The sequence below is a fragment of the Hyaena hyaena genome, unplaced genomic scaffold, assembly GCF_003009895.1.
Source record: "Hyaena hyaena isolate Hyena2069 unplaced genomic scaffold, ASM300989v1 scaffold_115, whole genome shotgun sequence".
Lineage (NCBI taxonomy): Eukaryota > Metazoa > Chordata > Mammalia > Carnivora > Hyaenidae > Hyaena > Hyaena hyaena.
In genome coordinates, this window is record NW_024080747.1 from 503,725 (window position 1) to 523,178 (window position 19,454).

A 19,454-nucleotide genomic window follows, 5' to 3' on the forward strand; every position below is an offset into this window, starting at 1 on the left:
AGTTTCTGAGATCAGACAAAATCAAATGCATCGAGGGTAGTATGGCTGTGGACTATAACTTTGTAAACTTAAATTGGAAAAACTATATAAAAGATGAAGAGATTTCGGGCATCTAGTGGGCTCAGTGGCACAGCATGTGACTCTTGATTTCAGAGTTATTAAGTTTGAGCCCCACATTTTTGTAGAAAGTACCTAAAAATAAAATATTTAAGGGCGCCTGAGTAGCTCAGTCGGTTAAGCGTCCAACTTCGGCTCAGGTCATGATCTCATGGTTCGTGGGTTTGAGCCCCGAGTTGGGCTCTGTGCTGACAGCTCAGAGCCTGGAGCCTCCTTCAGATTCTGTGTCTCCCTCTCTCTCTGACCCTCCCCTGCTCACGCTGTCTCTCTCTCTCAGAAATAAATAAAACATTTTTAGAAATAAATAAATAAAATATCTAAAAAAGAAATCAAGGGGAACCTGGGTGACTCAGTCAGTTAAATATCTGACTCTTGATTCTAGCTCAGGTCATGATTTCACGATTTTGAGTTCGAGCACCGCATTGGGCTCCACACAGAGCGTGGAGCCTGCTTGGGATTTTGTCTCTCTCTCTCAAAATAAATAAACAAACTGACCTTTTAAAAATCAATAATTTGACTGCATGAAAAGTCCAAAACTTCAGTACATCAGAATGTATGAACACTTTCTGGAACTGAAAACTAATGTCCTAGGACCTAATCTTATCATATATCCTCTTAAAAACCCTTTAAGGTCAACAAACAGCAGAGAAAAAACAAACAAACATGAGCAGTTATGTGAAAGAGGGGATAAATATGGGGTCCCTGGGTGGCTCAGTTGCTTAAGTGTCCGACTTCAGCTCAGGTCATGATCTCATGGTTCATGGGTTTGAGCCCTGAATTGGGCTCTGTGCTGACAGCTCAGAGCCTGGAGCCTGCTTCAGATTCTGTCTCCAGCTCCTCTGCTCCTCCCCTAATCACGTTCTGCTCTCTCAAAAATGAAAAAATGTTAAAAAAAAAAATTTTTTTAAAGGGGATAAATATGAAAAAGGTAGAAATTGCAGACAGTCCCTACAGCGTTCCCAGGAACAAAACATGCCACCAAGATTGATCTGTGGTTACACAACAGGGAAGAGAGGAGTGAAGAAACTTGCAGAAAACTGCCTCCTCTCCACCGTGAGGTCTTCCTCATCAATGCCTGCCTCCCCAAACAGAAGCCAGAGCAGTCAAGTGTCCTGACGCCTGCCTGTGGAACCACAAGTCAGGATCCTAGGATCGGCCACTGGGATGCTCTCTCCCGGGCCTGGAGAAGTACAGCAAGATGCTAAGAAACAGGGCTCCGTGCAGGGGCGGGAGCTGGCATCTAACCACACTTTCTGTGTCCGTGGTGGGGGATGGGAACCCCAGCAGGATGGCTACAGTAGCAGACGCAAGCAGTCACACGCGGCTCCGTGGAAATGGTAACCACGAGGCAGTACAGGGCTGCTCCCACCTGAAAAGACATGACCCTAACAACACACAGATGTACACCTCAGCTTCCTCACGCCTGGGTGGTTTACTCGGTTAAACAACAGACTCTTGATTTCGGATCAGGTCATGATCTCAGTTTGCGGGATCAACCCCCTCATCGGGCTCTGTGCTGACACCATGAAGCCTGCTTGGGATTCTCTCACCCCGTGCGTCTCTCTCTCTTTCTCTCACTGCCCCTCCCCCTGCATGCTCTCTTTTGAATAAACAAATCCAAAAAAAAAAAAAAAAAACACTAATAAGCAACCTTTATTGGTTAAGTCAGTAAAAAAGAACAAACGGCCAATTTAAATGCAAAATTTTTTAATAAGCATTGTGACAAAAAAAAATTTCCTCATAACTGTTAGAAACATATGTAGAAAAATTATGAATTAGTTTCCAAAAAAGCTTTCAGAATTCGTTTTCCTTGGGTTCTCTACCTAAGACTAGGGCTGCCAGTCACCCCAGCATGCTAGAAAATTGGCCACTGTGTCATGACTTTAACAGATACACAGGAGGATGGAGCGCCTCCTTAAATACCTGACAGAAATTATAAATGCAAAAAAATGTTAAGCGAAAACAAACGCTGATACAGCTTGTATTTTAGAATGTTTGTTTAAAAATAATATGCTGGAAAAACCCAAGATAGAAGAAAATATTTCAATCAAAAATCACCTTGCACAATTTCACAAAATATTAATGGCCTGTCAGTATATGATTCCCAAAAGTTTACCTCCCTATCTGCATGAGCCTTTGTTACCATTTCTTTCGTAATTTTAGGCATTATTGATTTTCCACTAAAGAACATGAACTGTCTACCTCATTGATGTACTTCTGACTTCCGGCAAACAGGCTCTCACTAGGCACACATCATCAGCGTTTTGCTTAATTACTAGTCAAGGTTGACCAAAGCATGCCTTGATGAACACTAGTCAGAGCTACCCCACGGGGCATATTATGAATACCTTTCCCACCCTGATCAATTTATAACATCCCGGTTTTTCCATTCGCTTACTTCTCTGGGTCATAACCCATTTTTGCCAGGGGTCCAAATCTGTCCACACATCCTGATGCATCAGATTATCTACAAATGTTATCTTCTTGGAAGGCTTCTGCCCAGGTCCAACCCAGCAAGGAAGTACAGACTACCAGGACACAGGAGACCTTCCAGGGCCAGCGTGGACTCAACAGGACTCTTTGGGATGACCCACTCCAAAGACTCAGCTGCCCAAGAGAGGGAGGCAGATTCTCAGCCACGAGCCAGTGAGCTTTCCTCAGTTCCCTACCCCCACATGCTGCCACACACAGTGGTCATTCTCCCAGAACAAATCCAAGGGCAAGTGCACAAACTAACAGCTAAAGACAATGGTCTAAGGCTGCGTTAAGAAACCCAGACATGCTTTTCAGTAGACATAGGCACTGTCCTTGGCAGGTACAGGTTCTATGGCTGGAGCAAAACCTGGGTCCACCATGCACAGCTCTTTTGTGGGACACAAGCCAACACGAGCAAGGGAAGCGGGAATGGTGACGAATAACCCTTCCTTGTGTAACACAAAGCAAGTCATTCCACACGGATACTGTGCTGGGTTCTTCCACATGCATGAACAGCAACAGCCTCCCTTCAGATACTACTCCTTCCCGCACACGCTCAAGGACAGTGTGAATCAAGACTCACTACAGAAATCTGTACTCACACTCAGGAGACGTTCCTGCATCTACCGAGAAGACTTCCATTTTCTTCTCCAGTCTGTGTTTTTCCAAATTCCTACTAGAGCATCTACTATTTTTTTCTAATTATAATACAAAACATTTCTTTAACCATGAACTACCAGCAACATAAAAATTCGCCCAATCGACCTGTTACTAAATATGGCTATGTTGTGACACCTTTATTTTTATTTTTTGAAAAATAAGTCTCTTGATTTAGTTGAGGCCTCAGGGCTAAGAGATTAGCCAGTGTCATATTCAAAATAATGAATTTATTTATTCAGGACAAATGTCAATTTTCTTTGCCTTCTTCAGAAGAAAGACTTGCGAGAACGTCTCTAAGTTGTGAAGTAACACCAATTTACTATCACCTTTACTGAAACTTGATTCCTTGAGCCAGAGGAAGGTCCTTACTGTAGTTGATGGTGCTAGAGGAGGGGAAAAATGAACAAATTAAAAGAAGAGTAGTACATACATAATACAGAATACTTTATGCCATTAAGAAATTCTAGCGTATCTGTATTTTTACAAGGTGAGATGTCTAGTATATAAGTTGGTGAAGAAAAACAAAACTAGGATACAAAACAAAGTACAGATCCAGTTTTAGAAAACAAACAAAAAAAGGGAGAGAAACATATTTGGAAAAACACCTATCAAACATGTTACTCACAATCTTCAGAGCACAAGAATATGGGAAATATAATTTTATTCTTTTATCTCTGAATAACTTGTACTGAACTAGCAGGAAAAACATAGATATTCTAGTTTCAACAGAAATCAAATAAACGGTAATCGTTAGAAAACGAAAGCTTCCCTAGTAATTAATTGCACATCTGGATTTTCTCCTGAGATGAAAAATATCCCTATTAAATGGGTTCTGAGGCTCCTGGGTGGCTCACTGGGTTAAGCATCTGACTCTTGGTTTCAGCTCAGGTCACAATCTCAAGGTTCGTGGGTTCGGGCCCCGCATCAGGCTCTGTGCTGACACTGCAGAGCCTGCTTGAGATTCTCTCTCTCTTTCGAAGCAAATAAATATTTAAAATTTTAAAAATAGGGGCACCTGGGTGGCTTAGTCGGTTAAGCGTCCGACTTTCGCTTAGGTCATGATCTCGCGATTCGTGGGTTCAAGCCCCGCGTCGGGCTCTGTGCTGACAGCCAGCTCAGAGCCTGGAGCCTGTTTCAGTCTGTGACTCCCTCTCTCTCTGACCCTCCCCTGCTCACGCTGTCTCTCTCTCTCTCTCCTAGAAATAAAAAATAAAATAAAATAAAATAAAATAAAATAAAACAAAATAAAATAAAATAAAATTTTAAAAATAAAAATAAAACAGTTTCCAAAGAGGAAATGTTTGCCACTCTAGGAGCACCCAGCTGGTTCAGTCAGAAGAGCATGCAACTCTCGATCTCAGGGTCCTGAGTTCAAGCTCCACATTGGGTGGGGAGATTACTTAAATAATTAAAACTTAAAAAAAAAAAAAGTTTGCCACTCTAGATCTCTGGTGTACAAAAAAAGTAAAAGGAACATCACTGACTTCAAAAAACAGGAACCAAGGAAGCGAGCATGTGTCAGCACTTAGGGCACAGCCACAGCACCTCAGGAATTCCTGAGACGTCAAGTGACTGAGGCGCGAAGGGGTCACGGCTGAGAACCCACCTAAGGTTACAGGGCCAGTAAGCAGCAGTAGATGAGACTGGGCTGAGTGTCCCTGGATCCTCACCCTGTGCTCCATCACGTACCACCACACGCGCCTGACCCATGTGTTCTGGTTTAATCCACTTGGGCAAAAATATTTTTACCCAAAGAGGGAGGAAAAACAGCATAGGAGAAAAAGAACCAACTCCTAGTAAAATTCTCCCAGAAGGAGGCCTCTGCGCCAGCTACCCATGTGCTGGGTGAACGAGCTAATGTAGTTCAAGCGACACACTCAGTGCTCTGACAGCTGGTATCCTGCAGCGTGCTAGCCTGGCCCGCAGCGGCCCTGCACACCTTTCCCCCACAGTCTGCACGGGTGGTGGCTGCACCCAAGGAGCAAACTAAAAGCACAGCTTCTTCCACTTTTCTCCTGCAGGCTGTCCCTCAAATGTCCTGCTCATCCAGCGCCTCCAGACAGAAACCACGACGAGATGGTTTCACAGTCTAGTGCTGGGCACTGGCTGAGGCAGGACCGCAAGGCTACAAAGTAACAGTACGAAAGGGATGCCCTGGGAGAAGACAGCTGCAGTGTATTAGAAAGTCAAACTAAGGGGAGGGCGGGGCGCCTGGGTGGGTCAGCTGGTTGATTGTCAGACTTCCGGCTCAGGTCATGAACTAGCAGTCCGTGAGTTCGAGCCCAGCGTAGGGCTTTGCACTGACCACTCGGAGCCTGGAGCTGCATCAAATTCTGTGTCACCCTTTGGCTCTGCCCCTCCCCTGCTCGCGCTATCTCTGTCTCTCTCCCTCAAAAATAAACATTAAAAAAATTTTTTAAATAGGTACAGCCTGGGGGTGCCTGGGTGGCTCAGTTGGTTAAGCGTCCAACTTCAGCTCAGGTCATGATATCACAGTTCCTAGGTTTGAGCCCCACGTCGGGCTCTGTGCTGACTGCCAGCTCAGAGCCTGGAGCCTGTTTCAGATTCTATGTCTCCCTCTCTCTCTGACCCTCCGCTGCTCATGCTGTCTCTCTCTCTCTAAGAAATAAATAAAAACATTTTTAAAAATTTTAAAAAATAGTTACAGCCAGGAAGAAGGAAAGAAAGAAAGAAAGAAAGAAAAAAGGAAGGAAGGAAGGAAGAAGGAAGGAAGGAAGGAGAGGAGAGAAAGAGAGAAAGAGAGAAAGAAAGAAAGAAAGAGAGAGAGAAAGAAAACCAAAGTTAAGTGAAGCTGTACAGAGAGCAGGAAAGAGAAGAGCTTTTAATTTTAAAAGAGCATTCTGACAGCTCAAAGCCCAAACCCGTCCTCCGAAAGCCGGCTCTTACCAAGTGGACCTTCTCATGTACTGTTTCCAGGCATCACTACCAGACTCGCGGCCGCCGCCAGTGTGCTTTTCTCCTCCTAGAAGAACACACAAGAAGCTCACATCTCGTGGGCGGTTTCTCTCTACGCGGATCCTACTCGGCAGCACAGAAAGAAAGATACCAAAAGGAGACCAGAGCTACCCAGCCAATGAGTTCGCATTTCGCTCAGAGTTATCTCCTCTACAAACAAAAGACAGAGACCAAATAAACCAAATAAACAGGAAAAAAGAACTAGGGGCAGGGGGAGAGGGGGAGGAATAAAGAGGAAACAGAAATTTGCCAAGCAGCAAAAGAAAACCAATCTTACCATGAGACAAGATGTTAAAATGGGAAACCTCTAGATGGTAGAAATGTAATTTCATTATCTTGTTTATGCTTAGGTTTTCATTATTTTCTATAATATACATACACTGCTTTTATAATATTTTGAAATGCTATAGTAATATACTTGGATTATAAGAAGATAATGATTGCACACAACAAGAAAAAAATACTATCTAAAAGTGTGCCATCAAATCACAAGAAAGAAGTCTTGATGTTGTTAGTAACAGCAGAGGAGAAAATAGTTAACAGAAGAGCTAGAATAAAAATCTGAGAGAGCACTTGGCTGGCTCAGTCAGAGGAGCATAAGACTTTTGATCTAAGGATGGTGAGTTCAAGTCCCATGCTGGGCGTCGAGATTACTTAAAAAAAAAAATCTTAAAAAATCTGAGGGGCGCCTGGGTGGCTCAGTTGGTTATGCATCTAACTTTAGCTCAGGTCATGATCTCACAGTTGGTGGTTCAAGCCCCACATCAGGTTCTGTGCTGACAGCTGAGAGCCTGGAGCTGGCTTCAGATTCTGTGCCTCCCTCCCTCTCTCTCTGCCCCTTCCCTGCTTGCACTCTGTCTCTCCATCTCTTAAAAATAAATAAACATTAAAAACAAATATGAGGAAATCTTCCATATAAAAAAAACAAAAAAACATAAAACAAAAAGACAAAAAATAGGAGGAAAAAAGGTAACAAAATTAGATAATCAATTCTTCAAGAAATAGTATTCAAGTAAAAGTTCTAGTAATTAGAAAAACTGAGGTGCCTGGCTGGCTCAGTCAGTAAAGCATGTGACCCTTGATCTCGGGGTTTAAGTTCAAGTCCCACTTTGGGGTTAGAGATTACTTTAAAAAAATTCTTTAAAAAAAATGAAGGGAAAATAATAGTCAAAGAAACAGTATCAAAACAAAACTAGTCAAAACTCCCCAGGACTGAGAATGAGCCCCAATATTCTACAGCTCATCACTGGCCCAGTGCCCAAGAAAAATTTTTACAATGACCTCCACTGACATAAAAAGTAGACCCCTAATTTTTTAACATGGGGAAAAAAAAGAAATCAGAAATCAAAGTGGATCTGCCTTTCAACCACAACACCAAAAACCATAATGCAAATGAGTAACAACTTCAAAAATCTGAGGAAACATTGAGAACGAGCAGGAAAGGCAGAGCAGGTCTGCTTGCTACAAGCCATTCCCTACACAGGTGTAACACTTTTCCTAAATGATAACAAGTGTCTCATTGGGCCTCAACTGTTTCTGTACAACACCTGCTTTCCTTCAGGGAGTCTGGAATTTTGGTAAATGCCAAGGAAAGGGTGCCTCAGTGACCAGCCCCCCCAAAAAGCCTTGGGCACTGAGTCCCTAATGAGCTTTCCCGGTAGATGACATTTCAGGTATTTTGTCACAATCAGTTGCTGGAAGAATTAAGCAGATCCTGTGCGGACTTCAAGAGGGAGAGCACTCTTGGAAGCTTAGTTGCTTCCTCTGGTTTCCCCTCATTAACCTCACCCAGCATGATAAAGTCATGCCACACACAGAGACAAGGGAGGGTTAAAAAGGTTCATCTCTCCTTAAAGAGGGTCAACACATAATGTCTAAAATTGACCAAGAGTAAGCAGTTAAAGCACATTACTTTGAAAAACTGAAGTACAGATGCCTGGCTGCCTCAACTGATAGAGTGTGTGGCTCTGGAATTCGGATTCAAGAGTTTGAGCCCCAAGGTGGGTCAAGAGATTGCTTAAAATAAATAAAAATTAGGGACACCTGGGTGGTTCAGTCAGTTGAGGATCTGACTTCTGCTTGGGTCATAATTTCACAGTTCATGAGTTCGTGCCCAATGTTGGGCTTGCTGCTGTCAGCACACAGCCCACTTTGGATCCTATCTCTCCCTCTCTCTCTACTCTTCTAGTCCCCCTCCCCCCACTCATGCTCTATCAAAACAAAATAAAAATAAATATTTTTTAAAAACTGAAATAAATCCAAAAGTAAATTTACTTTTTTTTTTCCCAGCAATAATCTCAAAGTAGTTGCCCCTGAGAATGAAGGAGGAATAGTGGGAGAAAAGCCTATTCCATCTGAAAATTTACTGTGGAGGGACAGCTGGGTGGCTCAGTCCGTTAAGCGTCCAATTCTAGATTTCGACTCCAGTCGTGATCTCACAGTTTGTGAGTTCAAGCCCCTCTTGGGCTCTGTGCTGACAGCCATGTAGCTGCTTGGGATTCTCTCTCCCTCTCTCCCTCTTTCCCTCCCTCTCTTTCTCTCTCTCCCTCCCTTCTTCCCTCCCTTCCCCTCCCTCACTCACTCTCGCACACTCTCAAATAAACATTAAAAATGATAAGGGGTGCCTGGGTGGCTAAGTTGGTTAAGCCATCTGACTCTCGATCTCGACTCAGATCATGACCTCAAGGTTCATGAGACTGAGTCCCCTGTCAAGCTCTGCACTGACAGCATGGAGCCTGCTTGGGAATCTCTCTCTCAAAATAAATGAACATTAAAAACAAAACCAAAAACTCCAAAGCTTATTAAGAGAAAATGTAAGCAGAACCCAGAGGAAAAAAAACAACTTAGTATTTTATCTAAAATAAAAGATAATGTTTGACACTTAGCATGATGTCTAGCAATTAAAAACCAGAATTTTTCATGTGAAACTTTCTGGCTTATCCCTAAACCCAGGGGTTCTTAATGTTCTCTGGGTTGTGGACCATCTCCCCCCAAAAAGAGATGCCACCATTTCAAGGGGTCACATATTTTAGGTGAAGAGCCCTGGCTCCAATGCGACTGATGCTGCATTTGAGGAAAAGTCAGACCTTGGACAAGATCTCATGACACATAAGCTCTCTCATGCATGTATGATCAGATTCCTGCTGGGTTCTATTATTCCAGTTTCTTGGTCAAACTTTTCTAAAAGCTACAACATCTTTTCCTGTGCTTCCTAAATTGTGTCCCCACCCCAAATTCCCATGATGAAGACCTAACTTCCAATACTGACAATGTGGCTGTGTTTGGCAAGAGAACCTTTGAGGAGGTCATTAAGGTTAGATGAAGTCGAAAGGAAAAAAAAACATGAAGTCATAAAGGGGGAACCAAAAACAACATGACTGGTGTCCTCATAAAAAAGGAGGGGACACCAGCGACAAGTGCGCATCCACAGAGAAAAGGCCACGTAGGGACTACAAGCCAGGAAAGAGGCTTCAGGAGAAACCAACACTGCCAACACCTTGACCTTGGTTGGATCTGCAGCCCCCAAAGCTGTGAGAAAATAAGTATCTGTTGTTTAAGCCACTCAGTCCCTGGTATTTTGTTATGGCGGCCCTAACATCTAATATACCGCCCCCTGCATGAAAAGGACTCTTTACATACCAAATGCACCTCCAATCTCTGCCCCACTCGTTGGGATATTGACGTTTACAATGCCACAGTCTGATCCTTTCGGTCTGTGTGTAAAAAGAAGAGTTGAGAGCAAACTATTAGGAAACTAAGAAACAAAACAAACAAGGGACTTGGGGGGCTCAGTCGATTAGGCCCACAGACTTAGGTTCAGGTCATGATCTCCCAGTCCATGGGTTCAAGCCCTGCAATGGGCTCTGTGCTGATGGCTCAGAGCCTGGAGCCTACTTCAGATTCTGTGTCTCCCTCTCTTGCTGCCCCTCCCCCACTCCTGCTCTGTCTCTCTCTCTCTCTCTCTCAAAAATAAACATTAAAAAACTTTTATAAAAGGAAAAAACAAACAAAAAATCCAAACTTCTAAGACTCTCGATGCTAAAAAATGTATTTTCAACAAAGATGACTTCATTTTCTTTTTGATAAGTCCATTCACGAGACAAATCAGACTTACATAAGTTTTCAAAATAGACAAAGTTATACCCAAGCCAGCGGAAGATTCTGCCCAAATCCTTGGTAAAGATGCTACTTGAAAGTCCCTGTTTTACTTCATTATTCCATGCAAAGACTTCTTCTTCACTCTAAAAGGACAGACAGTGGGATGAGAGAAAATTCAGGTCAAAGTCCACAATGGTAATTTCATGAGATGTACCAGTATAACGTTGGTGCACCAAGGTAAACTAAAGACTCTATCTTACTAATTCTGTATCTCTGATACACAGCTTTGTGGGTTTCTCCCTTAATTGTACTCTGAGAAACAGAGGAGTACATGCTTCAATTCAAGCTACGACATGTAAGAACTAATATTTACAGAGCTCCAATTATGACATCCTACAGATCTAACCACTTACAATACACTTAGTTATTTATCCTCATCCGATGATACAGGTTTTATATTATCCACAGTTTGCAGATTAGGCAAGAGACACTAAACAATTTGCTGAAGAATTCAGTCACATTCACATACACACACACACACACAATAAAACATGAAATTATACCTCTAGTCATATTATGTAAAACAATAATTGACCGTTTAAACAGCAATCATATAATTGCAAAAAAGATACAGTTCTCATTATCTTTTAACTGTTAATCATGGCACATCCAAATCTTGATTCCATCTCTTGGGGATGAGGAGGGTGGGCCTGGGAGAGGGGTGGCGGTCAGTTTTGGTCTAACCCTAAAGGAGAAGGGCGCAGGTGCCTCGATTTTGTTCCCCACACACTGTTCTTCTTACAGACTTTCTAAAACGAGCCTAAAGGCTAACAGGGTGAAATTTCATATAGCTTCATTTCCTTTACTCTTATTTGTTTTTTCAACATTAAACTAGAGAAAAGGCAAACAGAATCCATTTTTACCTTGAATTTAAAGACATAAAGAATGGGAGCGAAGGTCTCTGTGTGGGCAATGGACGCGTTGTGGGCCAGACCTGTCACAATGGTGGGTTCAACGTAATTTCCAGGGCGATCCATAACCTTCAGTAGGGAAATAAAATCACAAGAATGAAAGCATTTCGTTTTCCGCTACTTTGGGTCAGCAGATACAACCTTTGCCTGTATTTGTGGAGGGGGAAAAAAAACACCCACCACCATTTATAGAAGATGAATTATTTTCCCAAAAATAACAGCACCATGAATGAAAACGTTCTCTGCCTCCTACTGCTCCTAATTGGTCAGATAAAAAAAAAGTCAAGGAACAAAGGCTGAGGTGAGATTGAAAAAACACTGTTACAGATGGATTTTTAAAAAAAACTTACACAATGTAAAAATAAGTAATCCATACGGTCTGTGTGTTTTTTTTAATGTTTTATTTCTGACAGAGAGAGAGAACGTGAGCAGGGGAGGGTCAGAGAGACAGGAAGACACAGAATCTGAAACAGGCTCCAGGCTCTGAGCACAGAGCCCGACGCGGGGCTCGAATCCACGAACCGTGAGATCATCACCTGAGCCAAAGTCATTACTTAACCGACTGAGACACCCAGGAGCCCCTATACGGTCTGTGTTTAAAGACTGTATTGTGAGGGACGCCTGGGTAGCTCAGTCATTTAAACGTCTGACCTTTGATTTCAGCTCATGTCATGATCTCACAGTTTGTGGGCTCAAGCCCCACATTGGGCTCTATACTGACAGTATGGAATCTGCTTAGGATTCTCTCTTTCAAAATAAATGAACACTTTAAAAATTACAACAGATAAGTAAATAAAGATGGGATTGTGTCCCTTATCCCCAAATTCCTATGCTGAAGCCTGAACCAGTGCAGTGTGACTAAGTATGGAGACAGAACAATTTTTTAATTTTATATTTTTAATTTTTCTTTTGAGAGAGAGAAGAGAGAAAGAGAAAGAGGGAAACAGCATGAGCAGGGAAGGGGCAGAGAGAGTGGGACACACAGAATCCAAAGCAGGCTCCAGGCCCTGAGCTGTCAGCACAGAGCCCAATGCAGGTCTCAGATCCACAGACTTCAAGATCATGACCTGAGCCTTAACCCACTGAACCACCCAGTCGCCCCTGGAGACAGAACCTTTAAGGAAGTAATTAAAGTTTAAATGAGGCCACATGGGAGGGGCCCTAATCTGCCAGAACGGATATGCTTACAAAAAGAGGAACAGATACCAGAGACACAGAGAAAGTGGCCGTGAGGACACCAATATGGTGGCCGTCTGCATGCCAAGAACACAGGCCTCAGCAGAAATCCTGACAGAACCTTGATTTTGGACTCAGCCCCCTCAACTGTGAGAAAAGTCAACTTGTGTTACTTAAACAACCCAGTCTGTGACATCCCTAGCAGACCAACACATACTATACAAAAATCAAAAGCCACCGGAGTATACCGTAGACACTCTCCTAACCAACCTCCATGGACCAAATTACTAGTTCATGTCCACTTAGCCGAGGCTCACATCTCCTTCTATAAAATGCCCTTGATGCCCAAGGCGGGTGGTCTAGTCCCCAGTGTGTGTCATTCTAGCTCTCACCCTTTGAGCTGTATGTTTCCCAAAAGCCAACTGTATCAACTCCCAATCTATCCAACCAGATGTGCATGTGTGTTTCAAAGTTCTCTGGGAAATGCAAAGTTCAAAGCTCCACGGGAAACGTGAGTTCAGAGCTCTGCACCACTGCGTTGACCACCAGGACTAAGATTTATGTAGTATAAAAATGGGAGCACTACACGAATGGAAAAATGAAATCCTAGAGTCAGCACAGTGCTGAGACCAACACACTGCCCAACCAAATGGTCAACCAGTTACTTGTTACCCTTTATGCCCAACTGCCTTATAACCGGTTATGCAACGATGATGTCTGTGGTGGAAATGCGTGAAGCCAAGAGGTCGATGGGGAAAACTGCCTCACGTCCTTTCTCTGATTTCCTGCCTTAACTGACTTTTAAAGGTAACCACAGAATAGGGGTTCTGATTGCTCTGAACACCAAGTCTCAGACTGTCCGGTGGAAAGGGACACAAATTCCACAGGACTCAATTCAACAGCCACCATGGCTCTTGGTTTCTTGTGTGAGTCCTTCCGGAAGTGCTCCACGCATTTTATGTCGTCACTCACTGAAACAGTATTTCCGCCTCACGAAAGGGATGGAAAAAACGAAGACAGCAGCCGGGGGACCCTTCGCCGGTCTGCCCAGAGCCCCGCTCATGCTGAAAGGAAAGGAAGCAAAAATCTGTCACTACTGGGATCAGCTGTCATTACCTTGCCACCATAGACCACAGTGCCACCTTCTTTCTTCGCTTCCTCCACTGCTCCAAGAAACATGCTCACTGCCTGTTTGGTGTGGAGTGGCCCATAGAGAACATTAGCTGCAGAGAAAAAAGAATGCCTTTCAATTCACCCCGAATGGCATCATGTCATTGTTAGAAAAGCTTTCCCAGTGAAGAGCCCCACCTCTTCAGACAGCCTCTCGGCGTAGAGCGGGAGCCAGCAACCTCTTCCGTAAATGGCTAGACAGGAAATGGTTCGTGTTCTGCAGGGCATGTGATGTCTCTGCCACAGGAGCCACAGAAGACACTTAAACCAGGGGTTGGGGCTGTGTCCTGACTAAAGTCTCTCTACATAAACAGGTAGCAAAATCCATCACCCCCTGGGTTAAAGGAACGGCTATCAATTGCTCAAAGCACTGCATTAAAAATACATGATCCATTTATTCGTGACCATGAGTGAGCTCATGCTCTAAGGACTTCACAGGCTCAGGAGCCAGTGTGGATTGACCAGGGCAAAACTGATGCTGCCCTATATGGCTGCTAGAGTCCAGAACATTAAAGGTGACCAGGGGACAGAGGAAGAAGGGAGATTTAGGTAGGCATCAGGGGTATCTTAGAGCACCAGTCATGGGAAAAGCAGGGTAATGAGTATTTCCAAGGGGAAAAGTAGCAGGATGGAGCATGGGACACTGGGAGCTCTGTAAGGAAGATGGAGAAGCTGAAGCTTAGAGAGCAGGGGGGAAATGGTACCCGGCAAGTCAGGGGGTGGGCAGGGGAGGATCCAGGTTTCACCTGTAGAGCAATTACAAGTCCCTGGAGTATATGAAGCAGGAAAATGAATTATTTCATCTAATTACATGTTTTAAAAAAATCATTCTGGCTTCTCTGGAAAGCACACGTGGGAGCAGGCAGGTCGGGGGGTGGGGGGGTGGAGGGGACTCTTGCAGCCTTCCATGAGGAGGGTGGTGGCTTGCACAAGGGACTTGAGTGCAGAGAGAGAAGCTCATCAAAGTCATCCCATCTGAGCACCATCTCCTAGGCACACCCACCAGCCTACATCAAGCACCCAGGAGCCTAAGCTAGGAGCAGACTTGAAACCCCAAGTACTGGATAAACTGCTTCATATGCCCTCAGGCCTCTCAGAGAAGGAAAAACAAAAACTCTGAGATCAGAAACACTGGTAACACCACCAGCTGTCAAAAAGGAATAGCTCCGCGCCTGGGTGGCTCAGTCGGTTGAGCATCTGACTTCAGCTCAGGTCATGATCTCGCAGTTCGTGGGTTTGAGCTCTGCGTTGGGCTGTATGCTGACAGCTCAGAGCCTGGAGCCTGCTTCAGATTCTGTGTCTCCCTCTCTCTCTGACCCTCCCCTGCTCACTCTGTCTCTCTCTCTCAGAAATAAATAAAACATTAAAAAATTAAAAAAAAGGAAAACTCTGAAATCAACCAGATACTCACAGTCCCAAGGGTTTCCCACACGGATCTGTGCATAGGCCTTTTTAAGTTTGTTTATAACTTCATCATGGATGTTCTCATGTAAAAACTAAGAGAAAAGAGAAACATTGAAGGGAATAGTCAAATCAACACATCAATTTGTCAGCAATGTGCAATTTTTCTGAATAGTACTGATTTAGAATATAGTTTTTAGTTATGTAATTCCTAATTTCTTTTATTTTTTTAATATTTTTAATGTGTATTTATATATGGGAGAGAGAGAGACAGAGTACAAGCTGAAGAGGGGCAGAGAGAGAGGGAGACACAGAATCCAAAGCAGGCTCCAGGCTCCGAGCTGTCAGCCCAGAACCTGATGTGGGGCTCAAACTCACAGACCGTGAGATCATGACCCCAGCCAAAGTTGGATGCCTAACCAGCTGAGCCACCCAGCCACCCCAATTCCTAATTTTAATAGTTACATTAAGATAATAAATTTCCACTCGGTGGATATTAGAAAGAAATCATAAGCCATGTCTTTATCAAGTTGCTAAGGACATATCTGGCCAAGCTTCACACAGCAATTACACCTGTTTTTGCTTTAAAGCATTTACCGCCTTAATTCCCAGAAAGCCTCCAGTGTTTCTGTCCCAGGTATGATGAACACATACCACAGCGTTTGGTCTGCCTTGGTACGGCTGCTGTGTAACAAGGCGCCCTTAGGTGGAGTAGGCCTCCAGAGGGAGGACTCAACTAGGAAGACTGCCTTTGGACTCACTCTAGGTAGGACGTAAGCTCTAAGCTATGTTCCCATTGACGGAGGTGAACTTCTCAAGCCATCCATTCTCTGGGTTGGTTTCCATGTACCAAATGGACTGACAGTCATGGAGAGGTCCGCAGCACTGGAATGGATTTTTCTACACAGCCCTAACTGTCCCTACAGAAACCAATCTGGGCAGTAACTAATAGCATCCTCTACAAAGCATGAATTTGTATGCTTTATACTTGCTCCAGGACACAAAGGGAAAATAAAACTTAGCTGAATACATGAAGGCTTGACTTCCATGATATTTCAAATTTCACCATGTCGTTAAAATTTAAAATCTTTTGGAGTACCCGTTTCCTTCTTAGCATTCGTGTAATACACGTCTAAAGCAAATTCAGTAAATTATAAATAATCTATGACTATCATATCTCAGATTTTTTTGGAGAATTTCAACTACAGAAAAATAAAGGAAAGACAGATATTCAACTGTTGTAAAATACAAGGGAAAGAAAGAACATGACAAGTTACAGAAAAAGTGGGCTTACTTTCCAGACACTTTTTATTCTAGTAAATTTAGATTATGTCAACCTTATAAAGAATTGGTTAATACTGTGGTTAAGAGTAAAAACGCAAAGCCCATTTCTCTGTAATTCCAATGCATGAGGTTTTTTTTAATTACAAGAGGAACACTCCACGATACTAATTTTTAAAATTTCAAATGCAGTGACATTTTGTACCTAATCAAAGCCTGTTTGGTTGTAGTATTGAGTTTTCAGGACCATGAAAATCAGGTTGGTAGCCCACACAGAACTGAAATGTAGCTCAAATCTAAGTACGGACATGAAACGTCCCCAACCCTACTCGCTGATGCGAAGCCACATGTCCCTCTGTGCACCTAACACTAATGTGTCCTATAGATGTGTGTGCAGACTACAGATTCAACCAGAGACAACCCACATTTGCTTTTCAAAAATAAACCAGATCACAGCAAGTCTAGAAATCTAACACCAGACTGATGGACCCCAAATTACTGTCTTTATAATGTTTTACTAAATGTTTTTATAAAGAAGCCAAGGCTCTGTATCTGTTAGCAAACAATTTTCAAATTCTTCAAACTCTTAGCTGATTTTATTCTCCAATGTCAGTGGACATTGAACTTTGTCCATATTGTTCGAGGTTCTCAGTCCCCATCTGACTCCACCACTTTTAGCTTGGGCACGATCCCTGACCGATCAGCGCCATCTGCCTTGAGCACACCAGAGTATACGGGCCACCAATGTGCCAACTGTGTCTACGGGAACATGTTTTTCTAGCAATACGTGTACGCCGCTTCCTAGCAGTGTGATGTGAAACTAAGTGGGGTCTGAAGACAACGTCATGAGCCCATGCAGACACACTCACCAGGCGCCGTGCAGTGGTACACCTCTGGCCCGCTGTGCCCACCGCCGCAAAGAGAGCCGATGGAACGACCAAGTTAAGGTCCGCATCCTCAAAACCTTCGAGAAACAAAATACACACCCATGAGTGTTGTCACGAAGACAGGCTAGATGACATACCATCTAGATGTACATAGAATAATGAGCTCTATGGTCTTTACCCAGTACCGATGTCAGAGGAGATTAATAATGGTAGCACCTCACAGGATTTTTGAGGGGGTTAAAGGAAATTAATTCATATGAAAGAGCTGAGCAGTCTCTGCAAATACCAAGGGCTCACTAAATGCTAACTATCTGCAAATGAACACTAACTAGATTAGAAGTCTGACCAGAACAAACCCAACACCATGTGCTTTTTAAACTCCCGGTGTCTACCACAAAAGTATAGACATTTACATGTGCTAACAGTGGCAATATACAAATTACCAAGTTTTGCTTTTTATCACAAAATCCATGCTTCTATTAAATCTCAGTCTATTGATGTTCGTTATCCAGAAAATGCTGGTAACCTAAAGAGAATTAGGTTAACCCCAACTCTATGGGTTAAGTGATAAAATACTTTAAGGAAAGAATCCTTCCCAACATAAAAGCACTCAACATTTTACTATAGACAAGCTAATTTTTTAATATGCAAAGGAATCAGCAAGTCATTTAAGAGTTTACTTACTTTAGAGAAACATGTGGCCAGTTTTCAGGAAGCAGGAGAAGGAAAAACAAGAAATCATGCCAAGCTACAAAGCCTCAGACACAGGCTCTAAGCCCCAGGTAACATTTCTCAACATGAACATCTGTCCTTCCTAGTCATCTCTGCCTTCAAACCTTTGTGTCTGATCTCACAAGCATAACTCTGAAATCTAAAATTAGGTCTTGGACGCACACAACAGAGGAGGAAAGGAAGAGTTTCTACCCAAGTGGGGTCACCATGGCTACTGGAACTATTCTGAACAGCAAACAAAGGGCAGCCTTACCAATGATGGCATTGTTTCCTCCAAGTTCTAACAAACTTCTCCCTTTAAAAATATACAAACACATATTAATGCCCATTTCAGTACTTACCACACACTGCAAAATGGTCTCAAATCACAGCCTATCACAACTGTGTTTCTTTTTTTTTTTTTTTTTAACTTTATTTATTTTGAGAGCGAGCATGAGCAGAGGAGGGGAAAAGAGAGAGGGGGAGAGAGAATATCCCAAGCAGGCTCCGTGAGGTCAGTGCAGAGCCCGATGCAGGGCTCAGTCTCATGAAACTCAAGATCATGACCTGAACAGAAACCCAGAGCTGGACACTTAAGAGACTAAGCCACCTAGGCACACCTATTTATTTTATGATTTAAACTGTAGCATAAGGGGGCGCCTGGGTGGCTCAGTCGGTTGTGTGTCCAACTTTGGCTCAGGTCATGGTCTCATGGATTGAGTTTGAGCCCCGCACTGGACGCTCCACTTTCAGCAAGGAGCCCGCTTTGGATTCCCTCCCTCCCGCTCTGCCCTGCCCTGCCCCTCACCCACTTGCTCGTGCTCTCTCAAATATAAACAAACATTACACAAAATTTTCTTGGGGTGCCTGGGTGGCTCAGGCAGTTAAGCATCTGACTTCAGCTCAGGTCATGATCTCAGTTTCTGGGTTAGAGCCCTGTATTGGGCTCTGTGCTGACAGCTCAGGGCCTAGAGCCTGCTTCAGATTCTGTGTCTCCCTCTCCCTCTGTCCCTCCCCCTCCTCCCGCTCATGCTCTGTCTCTCAAAAATAAATAAGCGTGAAAAAAATTTTTTTTTTAATTTTTCTTAACTGTTGCCTAAGGATTGCATTGATGTCAAATTTCTTGATTTTAATAACTTCATCATACATAGTTATATGGCACAATGTCCTTATTTTTAAGAAATATACCAAAGTACTTAGTGGTAAAGAAACACAATGTCTTCACCTTTCTCCAAAGGTTAAAAAACAATACGCACCCAGTTTATGTGAGTGCGTGCTGCGGGAGAGAAAGAAAGTGTTGAAATTAATGCAGAAACAAGTAAGCAGTCGGTGCATTTTGTTAAAGGGTATAAAGGAATTCCTTGTGTTAGTCATGTAACTTTTCTCTAAATGTGTAATTATATCCCCTCCCCAAATTCCACAGTGTGAAATGGAGCAGTCATTGTGGAAAACTGTGTAACTTCCCAAGAAAAGAATCATAGAATTACCATCCACTTCTGGGTACTAACCAAAAGAAGTGAAAAGAGGAACT

General features: G+C 43.2%; 1 protein-coding gene across 2 annotated transcripts in view; it reads right to left on the minus strand.

Moving 5' to 3' along the window:
- Positions 1-1,813: 1,813 nt before the first annotated feature.
- The window catches only part of ALDH7A1 (aldehyde dehydrogenase 7 family member A1), a 47,409-nt gene continuing 29,768 nt past the window's right edge, over positions 1,814-19,454 (minus strand). The window contains exons 10-19 of one of the 2 annotated variants that reach the window (XM_039236697.1): positions 18,198-18,239; positions 17,195-17,289; positions 15,055-15,139; positions 13,590-13,696; positions 11,250-11,366; positions 10,372-10,469; positions 9,868-9,941; positions 6,160-6,235; positions 3,579-3,635; positions 1,814-2,040 (exon numbers count right to left, since the gene is read on the minus strand). In XM_039236697.1, coding sequence (XP_039092628.1) covers positions 3,581-3,635; positions 6,160-6,235; positions 9,868-9,941; positions 10,372-10,469; positions 11,250-11,366; positions 13,590-13,696; positions 15,055-15,139; positions 17,195-17,289; positions 18,198-18,239 — 749 coding nt within the window. In that variant the 3' untranslated portion in view covers positions 1,814-2,040; positions 3,579-3,580. Of the gene's footprint in view, positions 2,041-3,360; positions 3,636-6,159; positions 6,236-9,867; positions 9,942-10,371; positions 10,470-11,249; positions 11,367-13,589; positions 13,697-15,054; positions 15,140-17,194; positions 17,290-18,197; positions 18,240-19,454 lie in introns of those variants that run through there. The other variant, XM_039236696.1, reaches the window with a different exon arrangement.